At 37.2% G+C, this 19,043-nt stretch overlaps 1 protein-coding gene across 2 annotated transcripts in view; it reads left to right on the forward strand.

The window, feature by feature from the left end:
• The window catches only part of PIGK (phosphatidylinositol glycan anchor biosynthesis class K), a 73,137-nt gene extending 54,578 nt beyond the window's left edge, over nt 1-18,559 (forward strand). For both annotated transcript variants that reach the window (XM_048059042.2, XM_067001718.1), the window contains one exon: nt 17,343-18,559. In XM_048059042.2, the coding sequence (XP_047914999.1) occupies nt 17,343-17,459 (117 nt within the window). In that variant the 3' untranslated portion in view covers nt 17,460-18,559. The remainder of the gene's footprint in view (nt 1-17,342) is intronic.
• The last annotated feature ends 484 nt before the right edge of the window (nt 18,560-19,043 follow it).

The following is a 19,043-nucleotide window of genomic DNA, read 5'->3' on the forward strand; positions in this document are numbered from 1 at the left end:
GACGTTCAAAACTGCAGTCAAGCATGCAAAGTGCTCACTGGCACAACAGTAGCACGGGTTTTTATTTTTAATGTAGACCATAATTTTATTTTATGGATAATAATTTATTAAAAAGTTTTAAATTACATTGATAAGTGATACTTGCTTTTTACTGTTTCTTTGTGTGCTAGAAGGTTCAAAAGCAACTTGTGACACTTAGATGTGTCAGGCTGTACATGTAAAGTTACAGATTTTACCTATTTATATGTTCTCTGAAGATCTATTCCTGTAGATGTGTTTAAAAATAACTTTAAAGGATAGCTTACTTTTATAAAACTGTGGTCATAGTATCCAGCTAGGACAGTCGCAGATCTCCTCAGAAAAGCTTCATTTTGTAAGACCTGAATTTTTTTCAGGATAGTTGAAAATCTAATTTTTCATATAAAAGATTAGAAAGATTTCATTAGCTAGGCAAAAGCCTTATTTCATGTCTTGCACTAGGACACCTGCCTGGCTCAGGTTTTACTTTTGGAATGTCCAGCAACATACTTAGGATGGTGCTGTACTCTTACCACTGCCACTTCTCAAGGCTGCTTCAGCCATGAGAACAGCAGCCTCTTCTGACAGTGTTCGTGTCTGTTTGTTCCAGACTAGAGGTGAAAAAAGCTGTTTCTCATGCATGTCACTACAATCTATGGATTTCTTCTTCCTCACTAGATGACCTAAACTTCCTTCAGGGCTCAGATATTCTGATGGGTCCATGTGTAGGGCGAAACCCAGGTGTGCAGTATACCTTTTGCTGAGCTAGCCCTTTCTCTAGGACACTTGGCATGGATTGAAGTTAGAAAGTAATGTGCTTTACTAAGATTTTTTGGGGTAATTCCTTTTCTCTTCTACATTAAACATATTTGTGAATTCTGTAAGCTAAAGGTGGTTTGCCTGCATTTTATAACTCTAATAGAAGTAGTCTCAAGTGGAATCAGAACTGGATGTTATCCAGTAAACAAGAACTTGCTTTTTTCCCCAAATGAAACACAGTATGTGGATTACATTTCTCTCACTCTTAGAAATTTACTTTTTGTTTGGCTTCCTTTAATACTACTGTATAGAAGAAAACTCTGCTTAGAAGGGGCAAAACAAACTTCCTGTCAAAAGCTATTACTGCATGTGTTTGCCAACCACCAAAACAAATATGTCATAGGACAGCAAAGATATTCCTGCCAACACTGTGCACAGCTTGGGGTGGTTAGGTGCTTTGATGTTTACTCCCCAGTATTTCTTCTAATGTTAAGGTTGATTAAAAGAGGTTGATTTAAGTAGCAGAGCTGTGCTGTGAACATGTGAGTCACGCAATGTATGTGATTTGCACTATTAACTCTAGAGAATGAGTGCATAATGATTTTAATAGTACTGTTTTCTATTAATAATTAATTAAGAATGGAATAGTCCTGTTTCTCTGACTTACTCCAAGAAACTACCAAGTGCATTCTTCACTTGGTTGTAGCTGTTACAAGTCTTTTAATGGCAAATCATTAAACCAGCAACATTTTCAGGTAGTTCTTCATCTAGTGAATTACCGCAGCATCAGTGAAGATACTCAGTACCCTCACATGTGAGCCGGTAGGTAGTCAACACTAACAGGGTTGGCACTATTTTTTTGTTCTATCAGAAATTAAGTAGTACACTAGCCTAATGAGCTCTCATAAGCAAAATCATAATATTCCTGAAATAGAGCATATTTCTAAGTGTAGCATGAGGTATTTTTGTAAAAGATCTGAACTATCATTTTTTGATGTGCTACTGTTCTTCTCATCTATTCTTCCTGATCGCAGAATACAATGATGTGGAGTTAGCATAAATTACTGATGATCTGTTTTTACAGATGAGGCGCAGCTGCCTTTATTTTGTTATGTTTTCTGAACATACATGTCATCTGAACGTGAGGGGAAGAAGCCCTCTGGAAGCAGAGACCCAGTAAAGAGGTCTCTTTTCTTCCCTCTTCCCATTAAAGGAGTGTTGTGGGTGATCACTTTCTGCCTATCCAGGATCATTATTTTACTGTTTCTCAACCATAGCAAGGTTCTGCTTCTTTATCTATTTATTATGTTGAACTATTACTTGGAACCTCTCCTCATAGTCTTCAAGACACAATAATGATAAGTTTTTTTGGAATTATTTTTCTTTCAAATGCTGTTTTCCAAATCTTAAAAATTTAGCAGTAATTATGAGGAACTTCATTTCCATAAGGATTGACTACCAAAATATTCATGCATGGGGAATTCTTCTTTTGTCTGCACACAACACTGCTTGTCAGAGCCAGAAAGGAAGCATTAGTTTTTTTGTTGCTGACCGAGCATTACAGGGGAATTGAATGTAGTATTAAATTCTTCCAATTATAGCTGAATACAATGGATTGAATGGCTAAATGCATTGAAAAGTAGCTTGCATGAGGCACCTGAACAGTCAGTTGTGGGGTACTTGCTTTAACTGTTTCCTAGTAAAAATATAGGAATGAACATTTTCTATAAGCCAGAGATAGGTAACTTTGCCATGGCCTGTCGCAGCCGCCCTGAGGCGCTCTTTTATCCTATTGCATGGCTCTGTTAAGAAGAGTTAGCTGAGCAGTTAGTAGGGTGCTCTGTTTGAGGTGCAGATGTATTAGCTCGTCTGTGTATTGGTAGGGCCCACTCTCTGCTGCCACGTCCTGGGGACACGAGGTTATCTCTTCACAATGGTGGCACCCAGCAAGTGTGCGTACACCTAGACTGTGCTCTCCCGCAGACACTCTGCACACAGCTGTTGGAGAGAGCTTTGTAGTTCCGCTCTCTTGCTATTCACCTCTTCAGGGAGATGCAGGAGCTGAAATGGATTCAGTTGATGCAGTGCTTTCAGATGGGCTGGTTTAGGCTGCACAGATCCTGCGGTTTGGACAAAGAAGTATAGCAGCAAACTGCTGAACTGTTTCGCTTTCTGAGGTCATGTAATTTTTCCCTGTGTCCCTGATCCCTGGAAAGCTGTACATTTACAGATCGGTGTTGTATCTTCATTTTTCTTTGGCATGAGCTGGGAGGATGAATTGATGGGCAGGTTGGAGTAATTTAGCTAGGGATGCCCCTTACATGGACACATTTTTCTCTCTCCCCCATTCATCTTACTGAGTCCTGTGCTCTCCCTTGCACTGCCACAACAATGTAAGCACAACAGTGAGCTCTAAACTACTGATTAAAAAAAGACAATTAAAAAGGGGGAGCATTAAAAAAAAAAAAAAAGAAAAAGAACAGTTCAGCCTGGTTTGTTATGTGAATACAAAATTTCTGAAGCCAGCTACAATAGGCAGTATAAGCCAAAATGGTTAAAACATATGTTTTATCAAATGAAAATGTTTGTTTGAATTTCTCATGAGCAAGTGAAAGGGAGTGAAACCAAATTGTTACTGTGGAAAGTAGACATGGAAATAAGTTGAAACCTTTTGTGCATATCACCGGAGTGCGTGGTTTGCCCTTGAGAATACTAGTAACATGAGGCATTATATGTGAATATCGTGGCATCCATTTAATGTATTGGGCTTATGAGACATCACTTGCATACCCACCAGCATACAGAACTGTCAGAAGTACTATTAAAAATATATGAAAAGATACCCACACACTAAAGTAGCTATAATTGTTACAGATACCATGTTGGAGGTGCGGCTTCTTTAAGACAATCCCTGAAATAATTTCTTTTTAATAGACATTATCTCAGTTTTAAAATGAAGGAAGAGGTTCAGGAAGTGACTGTAACATGTCAGGCTTTACAGAGTGCTATGCATCTTTGTAGTTTATTCATCAGAACTTCAAGTCACTGCATTTGGAGGGTCATTAGTAGCTGTGTGACTATGAACTGTAAGAACTGTTACATTTCTTATATTCGGAAGAATAACTAACATCTTTTTTTCGAGCTGAATCAGCCATGTGCTTCAAAATCCTGTATGCACAACCTTTCAATATATAATATTGGCATACCTTATATACCTTTATCTTGGCTTTCAGTTGGTCATGCAGTTGCATTTTACAGCCTGGTCACAGCTGTGATTTTAAGACAGTGGTTATTGTTTGTAATGTGCTGTAGATATTCTTAGAGCTTTACACAAAGAGACAGGTTCAAAAATGCTTACAGCTTAAAGTAAACTTCACATAGCATGTTGGCAAAAAGCAAAATAAGGTTAACAGTGAGAGATTCTGATTTGTAGACCAAGGCCTTAAAGGACCATTATGTTAATCTCTTCTGACTTTCTGCACAAAGTCCATACATAGTTTGTTTATATTCTCCCTTTGTTGTGGCTATGCTGAGATCAGGAAGAATGACTAGAAAAAGTGAGTGAGTAGAGGTTGTTAGACGTTTAATCAAAATACTGTAATTATAAAGGGAGTATAAATTAAGAGGACAATTACTGCATGTTAGTACAGGTATGTGATTAGGGAAAGTATGCACGAAATTGCAGCTGTTATGGAAGAAGCAATATGTATGTGTCCCAGGGGTCTCAATTACTAACGTCATGTGAATTGTTGCACGGTGCTATAGATAAAATATCAATAGCTATCTTAGGCAGCTGATGTTAGAACTGCTGCTGTTGCTGAAAGTGGAGGGAGGTTATTTTTAAGTGAGTTCTGTGATTTGAGACTCTTTTCTCTCCTTTGTGGTTGTAATAAGCTTGGGTAATGTTAGAGCTTTTTTGCAAAAATTCTCTCTCCAGTCGTTTTCAGTCTCAGCATTGTCCTCTGTTAAGTCCTCAGCATAGTCCTCTATTAAGCATATAATTTACTTTTTTCATCATTCTTTGCTTCCATGAGAATTTTTGTGATACACTGGTCTGCGTTCATTTGCATTTGTCATTCATAAGTCTGGATTCTCGGATATTCTGAGTCTTTTTGGATTTGTCTGCGCTGAGCCCCATTTATTTGCCATTCCTTCAAATATTGGAAAAGTGAATGCTATTTAGGTCACTGTGGTGAGTTGTCTCCAGTGGGGATAACTGAATAGGTTTTCAGAGCATAATGGTATGCAAATAATATACTTCTGACTCACATGGGAATAGACTAAATATATGCACAAGCTTTCTGTGACCTTAATAGGTTTGTAGGCATCATAACACACCATGTGCTGCTGCAGCGTAGTATCTGATGTACAAATATATAAGCTGTGGTGGGGGGCAAAGAAATGTATGAATTAACTCTGTGAATTTAATATGTGGTCCATATACCTTATTGCATCTGGAAGTGTACACCAGCGATATATCTGATTTACTTTTGTAACATAAGCAGTAAGTATGATAATATTAATCACTGCTAACAAAATGGAAGGTGCTTAATATCTTATGCTTAGAACATGCTAATTCATTGCACTGTTAAAGCTTGTTCATACTTGCTACAAGATGAAACTGAAAAACATACAGGAAAATGATAAATAAGTTGTTCCATTAGACTGGGTTTCACATTTATGATATTCACAAGAAGTAGTAGCTTTTACAAATTTTGCTGCTTTTAGTTTATTTTTATTACAGGTTCTAGAGCGATTCAGGAAACAGATGCTGCATTTAAAAAAGCTTTGTTTTAGTGAAGCTTTCTTTGCAAGAGAATTCATTCTTCCTAAAACTTCATTTCACTTAAATTAACTTGTATTGCCACTGAGGATGGCTTATATTAAACACAAAGGGAGGCTTAGCGGTTTAGGCTTCCATCAAATAAACTGCATAACTAAAAAGAGAAGATGCCAAGCCTCACACTCTTGTACTTGAAAGTATTGTGTTCCCTCTCATGGGAACTCAAGATTAGAGAAATTATAAAGGCTTTGCATAAAAACAGGGAGTTAGAATTAATTTTTGCTTAAGCAGGGAAGTGTCAAAAGCCTATTATGGTAATTTTTCAATTTTGTCTTAACTGTTCACACATTTTAAAATAGTTGTACAATTGAGTAGAGGCATAATTGATGTTTTGTGGTTTCTCTCTCTCTTTTTTTTTCTTTCCTTGGGCCATCATAAAGCGTAGCTTAGGTGCACTTAGAGGTCTGAGAGAAGTAGGTGTGCTAATTAAGTAGTTGATATTTTTCATATCATACTGAGAAAATTTGCCTAATGGACTGAAATAGTCTAAGAATGGTTCCCCTGTTCTTAATTACATCCAAGAACTAAATATCGATATTAGATGAAGATAGCTAAACCACAAAAAAACCTTAGTAAGAAAATGTAAAAGAATTTGGAGGTTGTAGAGACTATCTTCATTACTATCAGAGTAAATGGCAGCAGTAAAGGTCTACATGAAAAAATATTACTTCAATAACTTTATTAATTGTCTTTTAATATAAATACCAATTCTTTTAAAGAAGCTGAAAATGTCATGGAATGCAGAGCTACTGCTGCATTTGTTTTATTAATCTTTTTTGAATTAAAAAATTATCAATTTTTTCTATATCATAATACCTGTAAAATGCTAGAGTTGTAGTTTAAAAATTATGTTTGAACTAAACAAGCTTTAGGGCTTCCATAATGAAAGGAAAAAACTGATTTATCAAAACCTTCAAATGGTAAATTAAATCACTTTTTCTTTTAGTAAACATGGTATTTAACGGAAGAAATATTATTCCAGAATTGCTTTCATTTTGGTGACCAGTTTTACTGTTCCAGAGGAGGTGTTTTTGGTGGAACAAGCTTTGGATTTGGAATAAGACTTACTGGCAAATGTGAAAGTAAGCAATATTCCTAAATGATTGCTGATTAGGTAAGACTTCCATTTTTATATGCAGAGAAAAGGTATCTTTCCTACCTTGGAGCTATTTTTTCTGCAAAAGCCTCTCTGGGCTATGAAAGAGCTACCATTGGCATTCCCAGTTATGACCAACTAGTTTTGAATCTTTGTGGCCTTGTCTGCAGTAGAAACTGGTGAAAAAAGTGGGATCTGCTGTATTACAGGGATGAGGTATCTTCTTGAGAGCTTTTCCTAATGCTGCTGAATGGCTTCTGTGAGAACCCACATTCAGTTTCTCTTACTGTGGACATTAGGAGCGGTCTGAATCTTCCTTAGCTCTTCTTCCTTTCCCCCAGAACTGTGAATGGCAACTGCGCAACTAAAAGCCCAATGTGGTCCTGCAGTTTGTGTGATGAGGTAGCAGGTCAGCATCGCTTCTGGCTGCTGGCATTTTTCTTCTGGCATTTTACGGGTTTCTGGTGTTTTGTGTTTGTGTCACTTGAATAATAATGCCAGAATAATGGAGCCAGGTGCATGCATGTCTGTGTGCATGGAGTGGAGGGGAAGGAGCGGATGTTTTTAGATCCTTAGGCAAAGGGAACAGTATTTGTTGGTATGTATTGCTTATTTCATTACTTAATACTGGTTGCACCGGGCATAGAAATAACGTTAGTGTGTGTTTGTGGAAGTGTGTGTAATTTTAGTGTAAGACTAAATTCTTTGACGTAACCTGTGTTTCTTGTCACAAAGTACATGCAGGATCAGGACCTTTCTGTGTGAAACAGATCACTGAAGTACGTTATAGTAGGTTGTCTAAGATGGAGGATTTAATTTCAGCTTTCTGCTGTCAGTTCAGTGTTCTTTAATTTCTCACATAACCTTGTATAGTTTTTATTAATCATTGCTTTTGTGTTGCTTACACATGAAAGTTTCTCTGATAGACAGCGTTTATTTAAATGGTATTTCAGTGAATAGTAAAATTAATAGTAACAGTTTTCCATTTTTTTTCTTATATCTGCTATATTTTTTCTTCTGAGCTCATGCAGAATAAAAAGTAGCTGTTACCAATAAGTTCACATTGATAAGGACAGAATATAAATGTTATCAATTTTAGCCTGACATATTTTGTAGTGCTGTCTGTGATACTAGATACTTCTCAGAACATTTTTCCTCAGGTGACGGCACTGTTAGCTCCAAATATATTCACACATTTATCCCACTTAAGCATGTAAACTTAGTGAGGTGTTCTTTGTGATTTTTTGTGTTAAGTTAATTATAGTTTGTTTACCCTTCAGTAGCATACTGTGAGGAGCATGGCAATGTAACACAGAAGCTTTTGACAGTACTGATGAATGGCAAGAGATAGAGATATTGGCAGAATGTTCTCTAGTGCTCTGTCTGGAATTGTTTTCCTAAATAATTCAGAGAGTTGAAATTCGATGAAATCATTTCCATTTTAAGAACGGGTGGAAGGGGTAAATGAGTGAAGACTCCAGTATGGGAAGAGTTGTGTTCATATTGTTAAACAGAGAAGATAGCATCCTGTTTCATTGTTCTTGTGGAAATTCTTTGTATGCATCTGATTCAGCTTCGTGCAGGCAGCTACTTCCTCATTGACCAGCTTTCTTGATCTGCATGTGGCACCCAGCCAGTGCCAGCTTTCTCCTCCTCACACCCTTTCCCCACACATTGACTCTTGCACTCAAGTGATTGCGTATTTCCAGGAGGATTGTATGGAAGTAATGCTGAAAGCCCACCTACAAGTACGTGGCTGACAATCAGATGTTTAGTACTTACATGGGACATTTACAGTACGTGACATCTGTAGGGCGGTAACCAGGGGTCACTTTAGGTGGTAGGCAGCTAAAGTGGAACAGCTTTGCCATTAGATAAGATCATCTGTGGTTTTATCCTTTTAAAGGACTTACCCTTTCAGAAAGGTGATAGTGTATATACTACACGTGTTAGTCTGGGGGAGTATATATAGTCAGCTATACTCATTCATTCTTCCAGGACTTTGTTGAGCCCCAGGTGGCATCTGACTGATGAACTGGTGTCATGCAAATGTTATGGGGGAAAACGGAATATTTATGATACTATAAATCTGTCATTCTTTCTTAATGGCAGCTGCCTACAAAAACTCTTTGCAGGAATGAATCTGCTCTCTGGGACTCTTTGTTCTTTGACATATCAAGCGTAACAGAAATGGCTTTCTGGTGTTAGTCTAATTATGTGCAACTCCTAACTAAGTTCCTGTATTGCTTCCATGTTTTATGATTTGTTTTCAAGGTTGTATAGCAGCTAGAATAGCCAAAACTGTTGAGTTGATATTTCAGAATAGTTCTTTTTTCCTTTTGCATTTTTTCTGCTCACAGAGAGAGTGTATACAACATAAACTTGGGTGAGAATACTTGTCTGGCATGCAAGTGCAAAACTACTGCATACAACAATTGCTTTTAAAAGCAGGGTGGTGGTGGGGAGCAAACAGATCCAGCACCAGCTGTAATACCCTGATTACTCACCGAAAATGAAAATGTTTTGCAGTAAAAACACAGCTATATTTGATCTTGCTCATATATATGTGCAGACACCTTTTGCGTCAGCCCTGCTTCTCCCTCCATTCATTTTTTCTCATGTCTGCCTCTTAAATGTAATGCAGTTTTGAGTTGTGCAAGCCAAAGTTAGAAAAACCTGGAGCTCTACTGCACACAGGTATAATGTCGCACACAGCTTAGGGCAAAGGAGAACTTTTTAAATTATAGTTGTAGAGATCCTGGAGACATTTAAAAATGAGCAGTAAAAAGTACATGAATAGGGAGTATTTATTTGGATTCCAGTTTCTTTAAATGTAGCTGTTAAGATGTTTGATTAGATTTTGTACTCAATATGGCATATTGAGTAAAAGATCTAATGTTGTCTAACATCTGTTGTTAATACAGCCTGCCACCTGGAAATAAATGAATAGATACTCACGGGATATCCAGAAAAAAATGTGCGGTTAGAACCATCACTACTACTTTGAAGGGAAGAGCAAAATAATTTATGAATGTCATGGCTTCTCCGCATAAACAGATACAACTTAATCTGAATGTGAGTGACAAAACTGTACTTCATAGTGGAAGTTTGAGGCATATAATTAATTTTATGAGATTAAGAAGAAAAAAAAACTGCCTCAGAGTACATTGATTTAAAAGTACTTGAATGGTCTCACTGTGTGGTGCAGTGACCCTGTGGGAGAGCCACATTAGACTTCCCAGCAGGAGGCCAGTACGGGGAGCGGTCATCCGAATGCGGAGCAGGCTGCAGCCTGCACTGGCGCATGCGGTCTCTTCTCCTCTGCAGAGCTGAGCAGTTGCTTGTGGTTCTGCTCCCCATGGTTTTTAGACCCTGTATTTGTAGCAACAACCTTTGCCCTGTAGAAGACCTTAGGATAGTCTTTTCCTAGGGGAAAATGGGCAGTGTATGCTGCTCCAAAAATATTGTTGTGAGAGTAGGGTGGCTCACTTCACACCTTTCTAGTTAATACAAAATAAATTTATCCAACTAGAGCCTCTACAGACCTTTTTCAAATCCTTTGAACTTTTGCAGCTGGTTTTTCTGTCTGCTTAACCAAAAGTCTGGGTAGCAGCAGGTGGGTCATTTTTGGAGGTACCCTCCACTGAGGTGTGGGCAGCTAGTGCATATTTCTGTCATTTTCTGACCCCCTCTGATGTAAGGACCTCAACAACCTTATCCTTTGGATTGTGTCATGGCATTGTGTGCTGAATGCCTTCAGTCATGTTTTTGCTAATAATCCTCTTCTTGTTCACGTTAAGTAAAAACATTTTTGAAAAGAAGGATGCTTCTCAGAGTAACAGTGGCCAACTCTTGAATATCAAGTCTGTTTAATTATGCTGCTCATCTATTTTTGCGTGCTTCAGTTGGCAAGAAGCTCTGTTTGCAAATGTAATTCATGTATTTGATGTGGACTTGGATGTGATCTTTAATGAAGAACATGATCATGGCTTCATATAAGAGTATGAATGAATATGAACAGAAAAACAATCTGTCTAGTAGATCCTAAAAAGATGTGATTTATATAAATATATATATATATATATAAATATAAAATATAAAGCTTTTTCTTGTGACTTTTTTTGTCTCTGTCCTTGAGCATATGCATGATTTTGAGTGTCATAATAGAACTGAGTAACTGAGCAGGTAAGAGCTGAGTCCTCTTACCTCAGCAGAGTTAAGACCTCTGCTGTGCCAGCCTGTAGCAGATAGACATGCATTGTTAGAGCTGCCAGTACAGAGCCGTGTTTGTTAGCTTTGGTTTTATCAAATCGCACTTCTTGGTTTGGAAGCCCCATAGCACGATCCCTGTTTGCCAATCAGGCATCATTCATATGAGTGCTAGCTTGTCTGGGAATTAAACTGCACAGGGTCTCAGGTGCTGGGAAAGCTCCCTGTGATTAGAAGAAGTATATTATGTGTTGTGTCACAGGTTGGAAGATTAATGAATAATTGTTAAAACACTGAAAGCACTTTAAAGTGCTATGTAATGCTGAGAGATAACGCTGGAAGTAGAAAATAATAAGTGAGCAGCCATAATTGAAGTAGAAGTTCATTTCTAAAAAGCCCTTACAGATTATGTATTTTAGAAGGAAATGAAAAACTAAAGCTATCATAGCAGTATTTGTTTTATGGTGATTGTACAGTTTTCAAAGTAAATATTTAAAATGCAGTTGTTGGCAATGACATGTTAATTTAGTTTAACTGCTGTTTTTCCCCATATCTTCCATGAGTTTTTGATGTTGATGAGTGAACTTTCTTCACTATTTTATTAATATTGGAGATATCAGTAATCATGGCACTGTGGTTAATAAATACAAACTGGGAGATTAGACAAGTGTGCTTTAAATTGTTTTGCAGATTAACAGGCACTACTTAGGCTGGAGTTCTCTTATGACTTTAATCTTGCTGTGGGCACAAAAGAGGATTAAACTATTACTAGATGGCTGGAATTATTTGATTTCCCCCACCCCACTGTGAGGACCACAAATCAAAACTGTAACCGACAAATTAGAAGTGCATACTCCTAATAAAAGCTCTGAGGATGTATTTTATGCCGTGATTTACTTGTGATGCACATAAATTTGTTCTGAAATAAAACTTTATTGTGTGTTTTCTCATAAGAATTGAAATGACTACCCAATTTTAAATTGTCAGTAAAGCCAAATTCCTATGGAGTGCCTCTAAGAAATATATAAAGTGCTGTTGACGTGGGGTCCTGCCTAGTAGAATTTGGCTTTTCCATAGTTTTCTTGTCCTTTGGTTTGAGATATTATTATTTTTTCTGAAATAAGAAGTAGGTGATCTTGGGTCTGAGGTTAGTCCTGGATTTCAAAGACCTCCTTTTTGAAATGTGGATCTTTTCTTTTTTCAGGTATGAATACTGGTTTTCAACATAGACCCTACCATAAATATAGGTATCTTGAGAAACAAAAAATGAAAGCTTTAGTATTGCAATGAAAGAAATAGAAATGTTCATTCAAATGGAGAATGATCAAGAAAATAATCTTGGAAATGTACACCCCAAAACATGTAACATTCACCCCAATGACCTAATAATGATGCAGGGCACTGCACTGACAAGCAGCAGTCGTGCTTCACTTCTCTGCTAGTGCTTGCTGACCCCTAAGACTTGTAGAGGTGGAGAAATCCACAGAGAGATATGCACAGGACTTCCCTGAGTAGCTGCTGCTGTCTGCCAGAAAGCCCCAGGATCCTAAGTGATATTTTATATCATGTCCGCTGCAATAAATAGACCAAAATGGGCCTAGAGCACTGTGAAATTCCAGAGAGAATTAAGCACGGTTTAATCTGAAATATGATAGCTGCCACTTTAACGGGCTCATTGGAATACAGAACTTGTAACTTTTGATTTTTGTGTGATTACATATGGATATTTTGCACTTCTGTGATACAAATGCACACCACCTGTCTCAGGTTGGGTTAGAACATCCCTTGTAGGAAAGCTTTTGTACGTATTGATTTTTAAGGTTTTGCATCCTTTCCTGAAGCCCTGTGTGAAATAAGATGTTGGTGTAGACTGAAGAATTGACCTCTTTCCTGCTTGGGAATTTCTGCATTCCTGACTGTAACGCTGCTACGTTTATACTGTGTGCATTGCTTTTTCTGGATTCTGAGTTTAACTCAAAGCTTTCTGTACCAATATTCTTATCCTTATTCAGGACACCGGCACAAAGGGATTTCTGCTGGAAGAGGACTGTAGGGTTGGATTATAATGATATTTATCATAGTGTTTTCCATGTGAAATGTTAATACGTGATGTTTTAAATCTTGTTTCTGTTCTGATGTGACATTTTAAAATTAGACCATTCTTAATCTAATTACTACTTCAGCTTTAATACTTTCTATTTCTTGCATAAAACTCATTTTAATTGCAATAACAAGTACTGTATGTTTTATGAAACACCTTCATTGAAACTCTTGGATACTTTCCATTATGGTCTCTGTAGACCCATCCAGTTTGAAAATACACTGCTTTATCCTCTCCTTAATTACAGTACTTGCAGCAACTTTCTGTTAACTGTTTCTTAAGTTCTGCAGAATAATGAGTCTACCAGAACTAGAGAGAGTACAGCAGAAAACTGTTCACAGGAGGAAGCTTGCTGTTGCTTAGCTACCTATCTTTTTAATTTGGGATCTCCAGCAACTCAATAATGACTAGCCCTTAAGCTGCTAAATGCATTTGTTCATGACGCATTGTGCCATTTTGTATGTGTATTTCACCTGTGTGTTACTGCTATTATTGTAGGGAGAAAGAGGGCGTTTATAATGGGGTTGTATTTTACCATAAATGACAAAACCTAAATATGTCAATTATATAAGCAGTACTTAGCAAAGTTCTTATGTGTGTTCTGCTATACTGAAATTCAGAATGAGTCAAAAAGCTACTGCCTCTGCTCCTCCAGATCAGTCCCAAATAAGAGTGTTATGCATAATTTGTAAGTACTGCAACTAGTCTGTAGTCTTTCAATCATACACATTCTGACATCAATTTAGGCACCATAAAGCTATATAATTAATTGCAAATTTAAATACTGCAACACTTAATATTTTTTGTCCATATTTAGCGATTTATCACAAGTGAGAAAATGCCTGAATTTCAAAAATTGCCTTTCACAGAAATTTACTGGAATAAGACCCTGAATTAGGCCCTGTTCATGTGATAAGTACTGATTTTTTTTGTTTTTTATTTTTAGGAATCTGGGAGAAACTTTGTATTCACTAATGCTTTCTGACCAATCCTAAAAGTGATACAAAGGGCCAGTTTATCTGTAGCTTATGGCTACAGAACTGGTATAAGCATAGAAATAAACCATCTTTTCTAAACGTGTTTCCAGTATGTGCAGGTAAAATAGGAAACCTTTCCATTCGCTATTGAAATACTTCTGTTTTTAATAGCTTTTCCCACTAGGAGACATCTCAGTGATGTTTCCCTGCCCTCCTGAGAAAAATTCTATAGGTGAAGAAGTTTCTGCACCAGGCAGCCTCCCTGCAGAGGCTCGCCTGTGCTCTGCAGGAGGCCACCCCGGCCTGGCCTCCGACTTCAGGGTGAATCACCGCAGGCACTGCTGTGCCTGCTGGGTGTGATTCCACCCTTCCGAGCCCACACAGGTGTGCAGGAATTGCTTTTGGCATTGACACAGCTGTGCCAAGAGGGAAGAATTGCTGGGTGAGCTGTTACAGCTGTGCTGGCCGAAAGCTCTGGCAGCATATGTTACAGGTACAGTTCGCTGACATTAACTTCCAGAAGCAGGGGCTCCATCCTAAATCCAGAGGGGTGCGATTCACAGGTGTGACAGGCAGCTTTTCCTAAAGGAACCCTGGTGCTTAGCTGATGTGCCCAGCTGGACAGAGATGTGTTACTGAAGTTTTCTGTGTAACATTTGTTATGATTTTAAATGGATGAATTTGTCAAGTCAAAAGCTTGTTATGCTTAATTATGTTTTTACGTCAGTGATGAACTTTCTTGGGAATCTACGATGAAGTTACTTTAAAGAAACCTGCTTCTTTCAGCACTTACAGGTATACTTTAAAGGTTTAGACATGAATCTGTGTAATCTCATTTTAGGCATTCAGAAAGCTTTGGTGTTTTTGTCCCCAGTGGAAAATACTTGCATATTTCTATATAATTTTGTGCTCAATTAACCTCACTATTGACTTCCAGATGTACAGTAGAGTTGCATCTCTCTGCCCTTTTATTGTGGTTTAATATTTACATGTAGATTCCAGTTTCCAGGTCTGTGAATCTTTTTTGTTAAGATAATTTATTTTTAAGATGGCCAAGTATGTAGCTCTTGTATAGCCTCAGATATTTTTTGTGGTACCTTCATGTTTTTAACAGTAATATATCTTACAGAATTTAACACCGCATTGTATGGCTTTAAGCTGGTAATTTTTATGTCCTTGATATCTCAGTGTAGAGACTGCATTACTGCAGATTACTGCACTGGCCTTTGTTTCCTTGTGGAATTTCATGGAGGAGCTTTAAATACATGGCATGACAAAATGGAAAACCATACTCATAGATCACCTTATAAATATTTATTCATATAAATTCTTTAAAGAAATTAAATTACGTGTCCTATACAAAATAGGAGAGAGAGGCTTTTAGTGTCACTGACTGCAAATTGAAGTCATTTGTCTAGAAGGGTCAGATGCCACTTTGTGGTAAGGAATTTGTCTGAGATCCAAGAAAGGAAAGATTGATAGTACAAAGAGATTGATGAAACGGGCACTGCAATATGCATACGAAGTTATGGGTTAATTAGGAGGATTTAAACAAGAAAGTTCCTCTGTGTGGAGAAGTGTCATGTGCTGTTACTTTCAGAAGTGAGGTGTGCTGGCAGCCTTTTTGAACGTTCAGAGTCGATTTCTTGAGATCTTTATATGGAGATGGGTGGTTGTGAAATCAGTGAGGTGGCAAATTACCAATATCGCGTCCATTGCAGCTGATGGTTGCTTCTTAGGAAATTGAGTGGTTTGCATGCACATATATACCATCTTTGGTATGTTACTAATATAAATTATAATGCTTGTTCTGTGATTCCTGTATCAGAGGAAACAAAAAATCATTAATATTTCTGGGTATCAGCTTCTTTGGATGTCTTAGGGGACACAGCTCTTGTTCCACTTTCAAGTGCAATCGTGGTACTTATGCTAAAAAATTAAAGCTGTAACTATGTCACTTAGAGAATGGGAGCTGAAAGTCCACAAATACTGTTTTCTTGTTGATAGAAAAGCTGTTTTGAAAGAACAGATGCTGCAAACAGTTCCTTATTGCCTTAAAGTTCACCAGCCACTTGGTATGTTTAGTGGAGAACAGCAAGGCAGGCTTTCATAAGCAGATTCATGCAGAAATTGAAACAGTACCATCTTTTTTAAGTTATTCACATGGCTGAAAGAAAATTTTAAATTTGACTTAAATGCAACAAAGCTAAAAATACTCGGTGTGCCCCTTGTGCCTCATTCTGTATGAGGACAGAATAGAGCAAATCATTCAGCAAGGCAGGAATAAAAAAGTCAGAAAGTACAGTATTTATTATTGTAAAAGTAAATCACTTCTGTCTGCAAAGCAGACCTGTAAAGCATAACTGCTGAAGCAAGAGTTGACATAGGCATGAGGGACTGAATTATACCTCTAAATACTGTAATTCTGATACTTTTGTCATGATACTCTTAACTAAAATTTTGTATTCATACAGATTCACCTTGCTGCTTAGCCTTAGAGATAAGAGCTGCTGCACGCCCCAAGATCTATCTCCCAGAATCCATTTCTCACAGAATATGGAGTATCTGAAAGTTTTGTCAATATGAGAAGAGGAAGAAGGGGACAGATGAGTTTTATCTCGCCTTACTGTTAAGTGTGTGATAGGAAAAGCCTTAACAGATTGCAGTGAATTTCTTCTTACTGAAGATGAAAAAATTGTTGAAGGGGCAGGTATTTGAATTGCAGAATACATTTCTACATTAAGGAAAAGCAGTTAGACTCAGTGAGGCCTCTGGGAAATGTGATTGACATTAAAAACAATCCTATTTTGTGTTATGATATTCCTTTAATAATGAATCATAGCTTTTTATATGTTTAGATATCTGTTTATTTAAAAAATTCTGAATACAGAAAGAGCTGTAGAAAACATTCTGGGTAGTGGAAAAACAATACCTTCTATTCTCTGTCATGTTTTCACTTGCAGGAACTGTTTTTCATACTTGTAAAATTCTTCTCTTATATTAACACGAAACCAGATATGAGAAATTCTGTCCAAAGAAGTGAGTTTAAACATGTCCCACGGTGCCGACGTGCACCATCAAAGTAGCGTCATGGGCACAGCTGTAGTGGCCTTTTGTGGTATTTAACCTCCCTGCTTGAGCATCCACTCTCTTCCCATCAGCATTTACACCACATCAAGAAAGATGCTTCCTCTTTATGAAGAAATACAGCTTAATGGTGTTTTTCTCTGCTGCCAGGAGTTTTACTTTTTTTGCACTTGATAAAACACTGTGCCTGTTTAATATGGAGACTAAGTATGAAATCTTTGTTTTTCTCTCCTTGTTTGTTCTTTTTTTCAGAAGCCAAAACAAAAGGACTGGCATCCTCCTGGAGGATTTATTCTAGGACTCTGGGCATTGATTATCATGGTTTTCTTCAAAACATATGGAATCAAGCACATGAAACACATCTTCTGAATCTGAGCAAGCAAGATGATTGCGTTGACTGCTTCTTTGGATTCCCTGGTGTCATTTGAGTTCCCTGTATGTGTATTATGGTTGTAGTGAAAAACAGTGTTGCAATCTCACTTCAACTGTTTTTTTGAAGTTATGTCTTCTCTTCCTTTTTCTGAAAAGAGTCTCACAGGTGGTTATAAAATTAGACAGTTTTTTGAGTTTGTTTTAAGCATATTTTAATGCTTTTTTGAGCTTATCTTTCCAGTTAAATTTAAAAAGAAGGGGACTTAAATATCTTAGAATTTCTAAGGTTGACTATGAAATGTGAATGGGCAAATTTGTTCCCCCATACTTATAAGTAAATCTTAAAAGAGTCATCCTGTCACTGAAGAACTAGACAGTTTGCAGAACATTATTTAGGATGTCATTTTATCAATAAAAGCTTAAGCCACTTTGCAGACTTTAGCATGATGTATTGAAACCTTTCTTCAGAAAAACAAAAATTACAAGAAATACTCTGGAAAGATATTGATTTTTTTTTCCTGCTCTGTTAAATACAACCCTAAGAACAGTCTTTTCACCTTTAGGCAATTTTGGATTTAGGATTCTATGAACTGGTGAAAGTGAAACAAAAATACATGATAACCTCACTGAAACCACTTCATAAAATGCTGAAAAGGGTGAAACTACAACTACATCATGTCCATTAGGAACCCTTTATAGATGTCTTTTCACTCCGTATGATCCAGAGTTGGCCTCTTTCAGGTTTTTTTGCACTGGATTTTTGCACAGAGCAAAACTGACTGTAGCATCAGGATGAAAAATGTTATCAGTCGTACTATTGTATTCTGTAATGTCTGAACACTTGGAAATGAGGTTTATTGTTTAGGTTTTGTAAATTCTGTTCTGGCATATTGATTTGTTCTTCTTGGACGTGTAATGATGAATGCATGCTAAATGCATTTTGTCTGTATAATATACCGATAATAGAGAAGAGAACAAATTTCTGCATGTATGGAAACAATGAGGTTGTCAACTGGGTGATGCTCTTGCGGTGTGCTTTTGGAGTCTGTTCTCTATCCTGATCATAATAAAGCTGATGCATACGTGGTCTAAAGTCACTAGGAGTTACCTGTAACTGCATGTTATATCAGAGGCAATAGTGTTGTCTTAGCATATGGTATTGAGCATTTTCCTATTGCTCAGAACATACAAATCTCAGTGCTTATACATTTTTATTGTTTTTTCCTTTTTGTTCTCTTTCAGATTGACTGTGGCATCATAGCCTTGGGTTAGGGTTAGTGGCCTTGTCAGAGAGCTGTGTGTGTATGATGTGTATGTTTGTTTTGGACAGCATTTTTCACAGGCAGTAAATTCATATGCAAAACCTAATACAAGGGTGACTTCTTAAAATGTGTAAAATTTTATCTTTCTCAGCTATTTCTAATGCAATAATCAACTAAGATCTGTTGTAGACAGACTAATAGGAATGCAGAGACATTGTATAGAAATGTATAGATGCTTTATAGAAATGAATTCTTCAGAATTTGTTCTTAGAGGATTTGCTTACATTTGATTTTTTAATCCAGCCTTTGATACTCTTTT

Source organism: Anser cygnoides, chromosome 8 (assembly GCF_040182565.1).
Source record: "Anser cygnoides isolate HZ-2024a breed goose chromosome 8, Taihu_goose_T2T_genome, whole genome shotgun sequence".
In the NCBI taxonomy this organism is placed as follows: domain Eukaryota; kingdom Metazoa; phylum Chordata; class Aves; order Anseriformes; family Anatidae; genus Anser; species Anser cygnoides.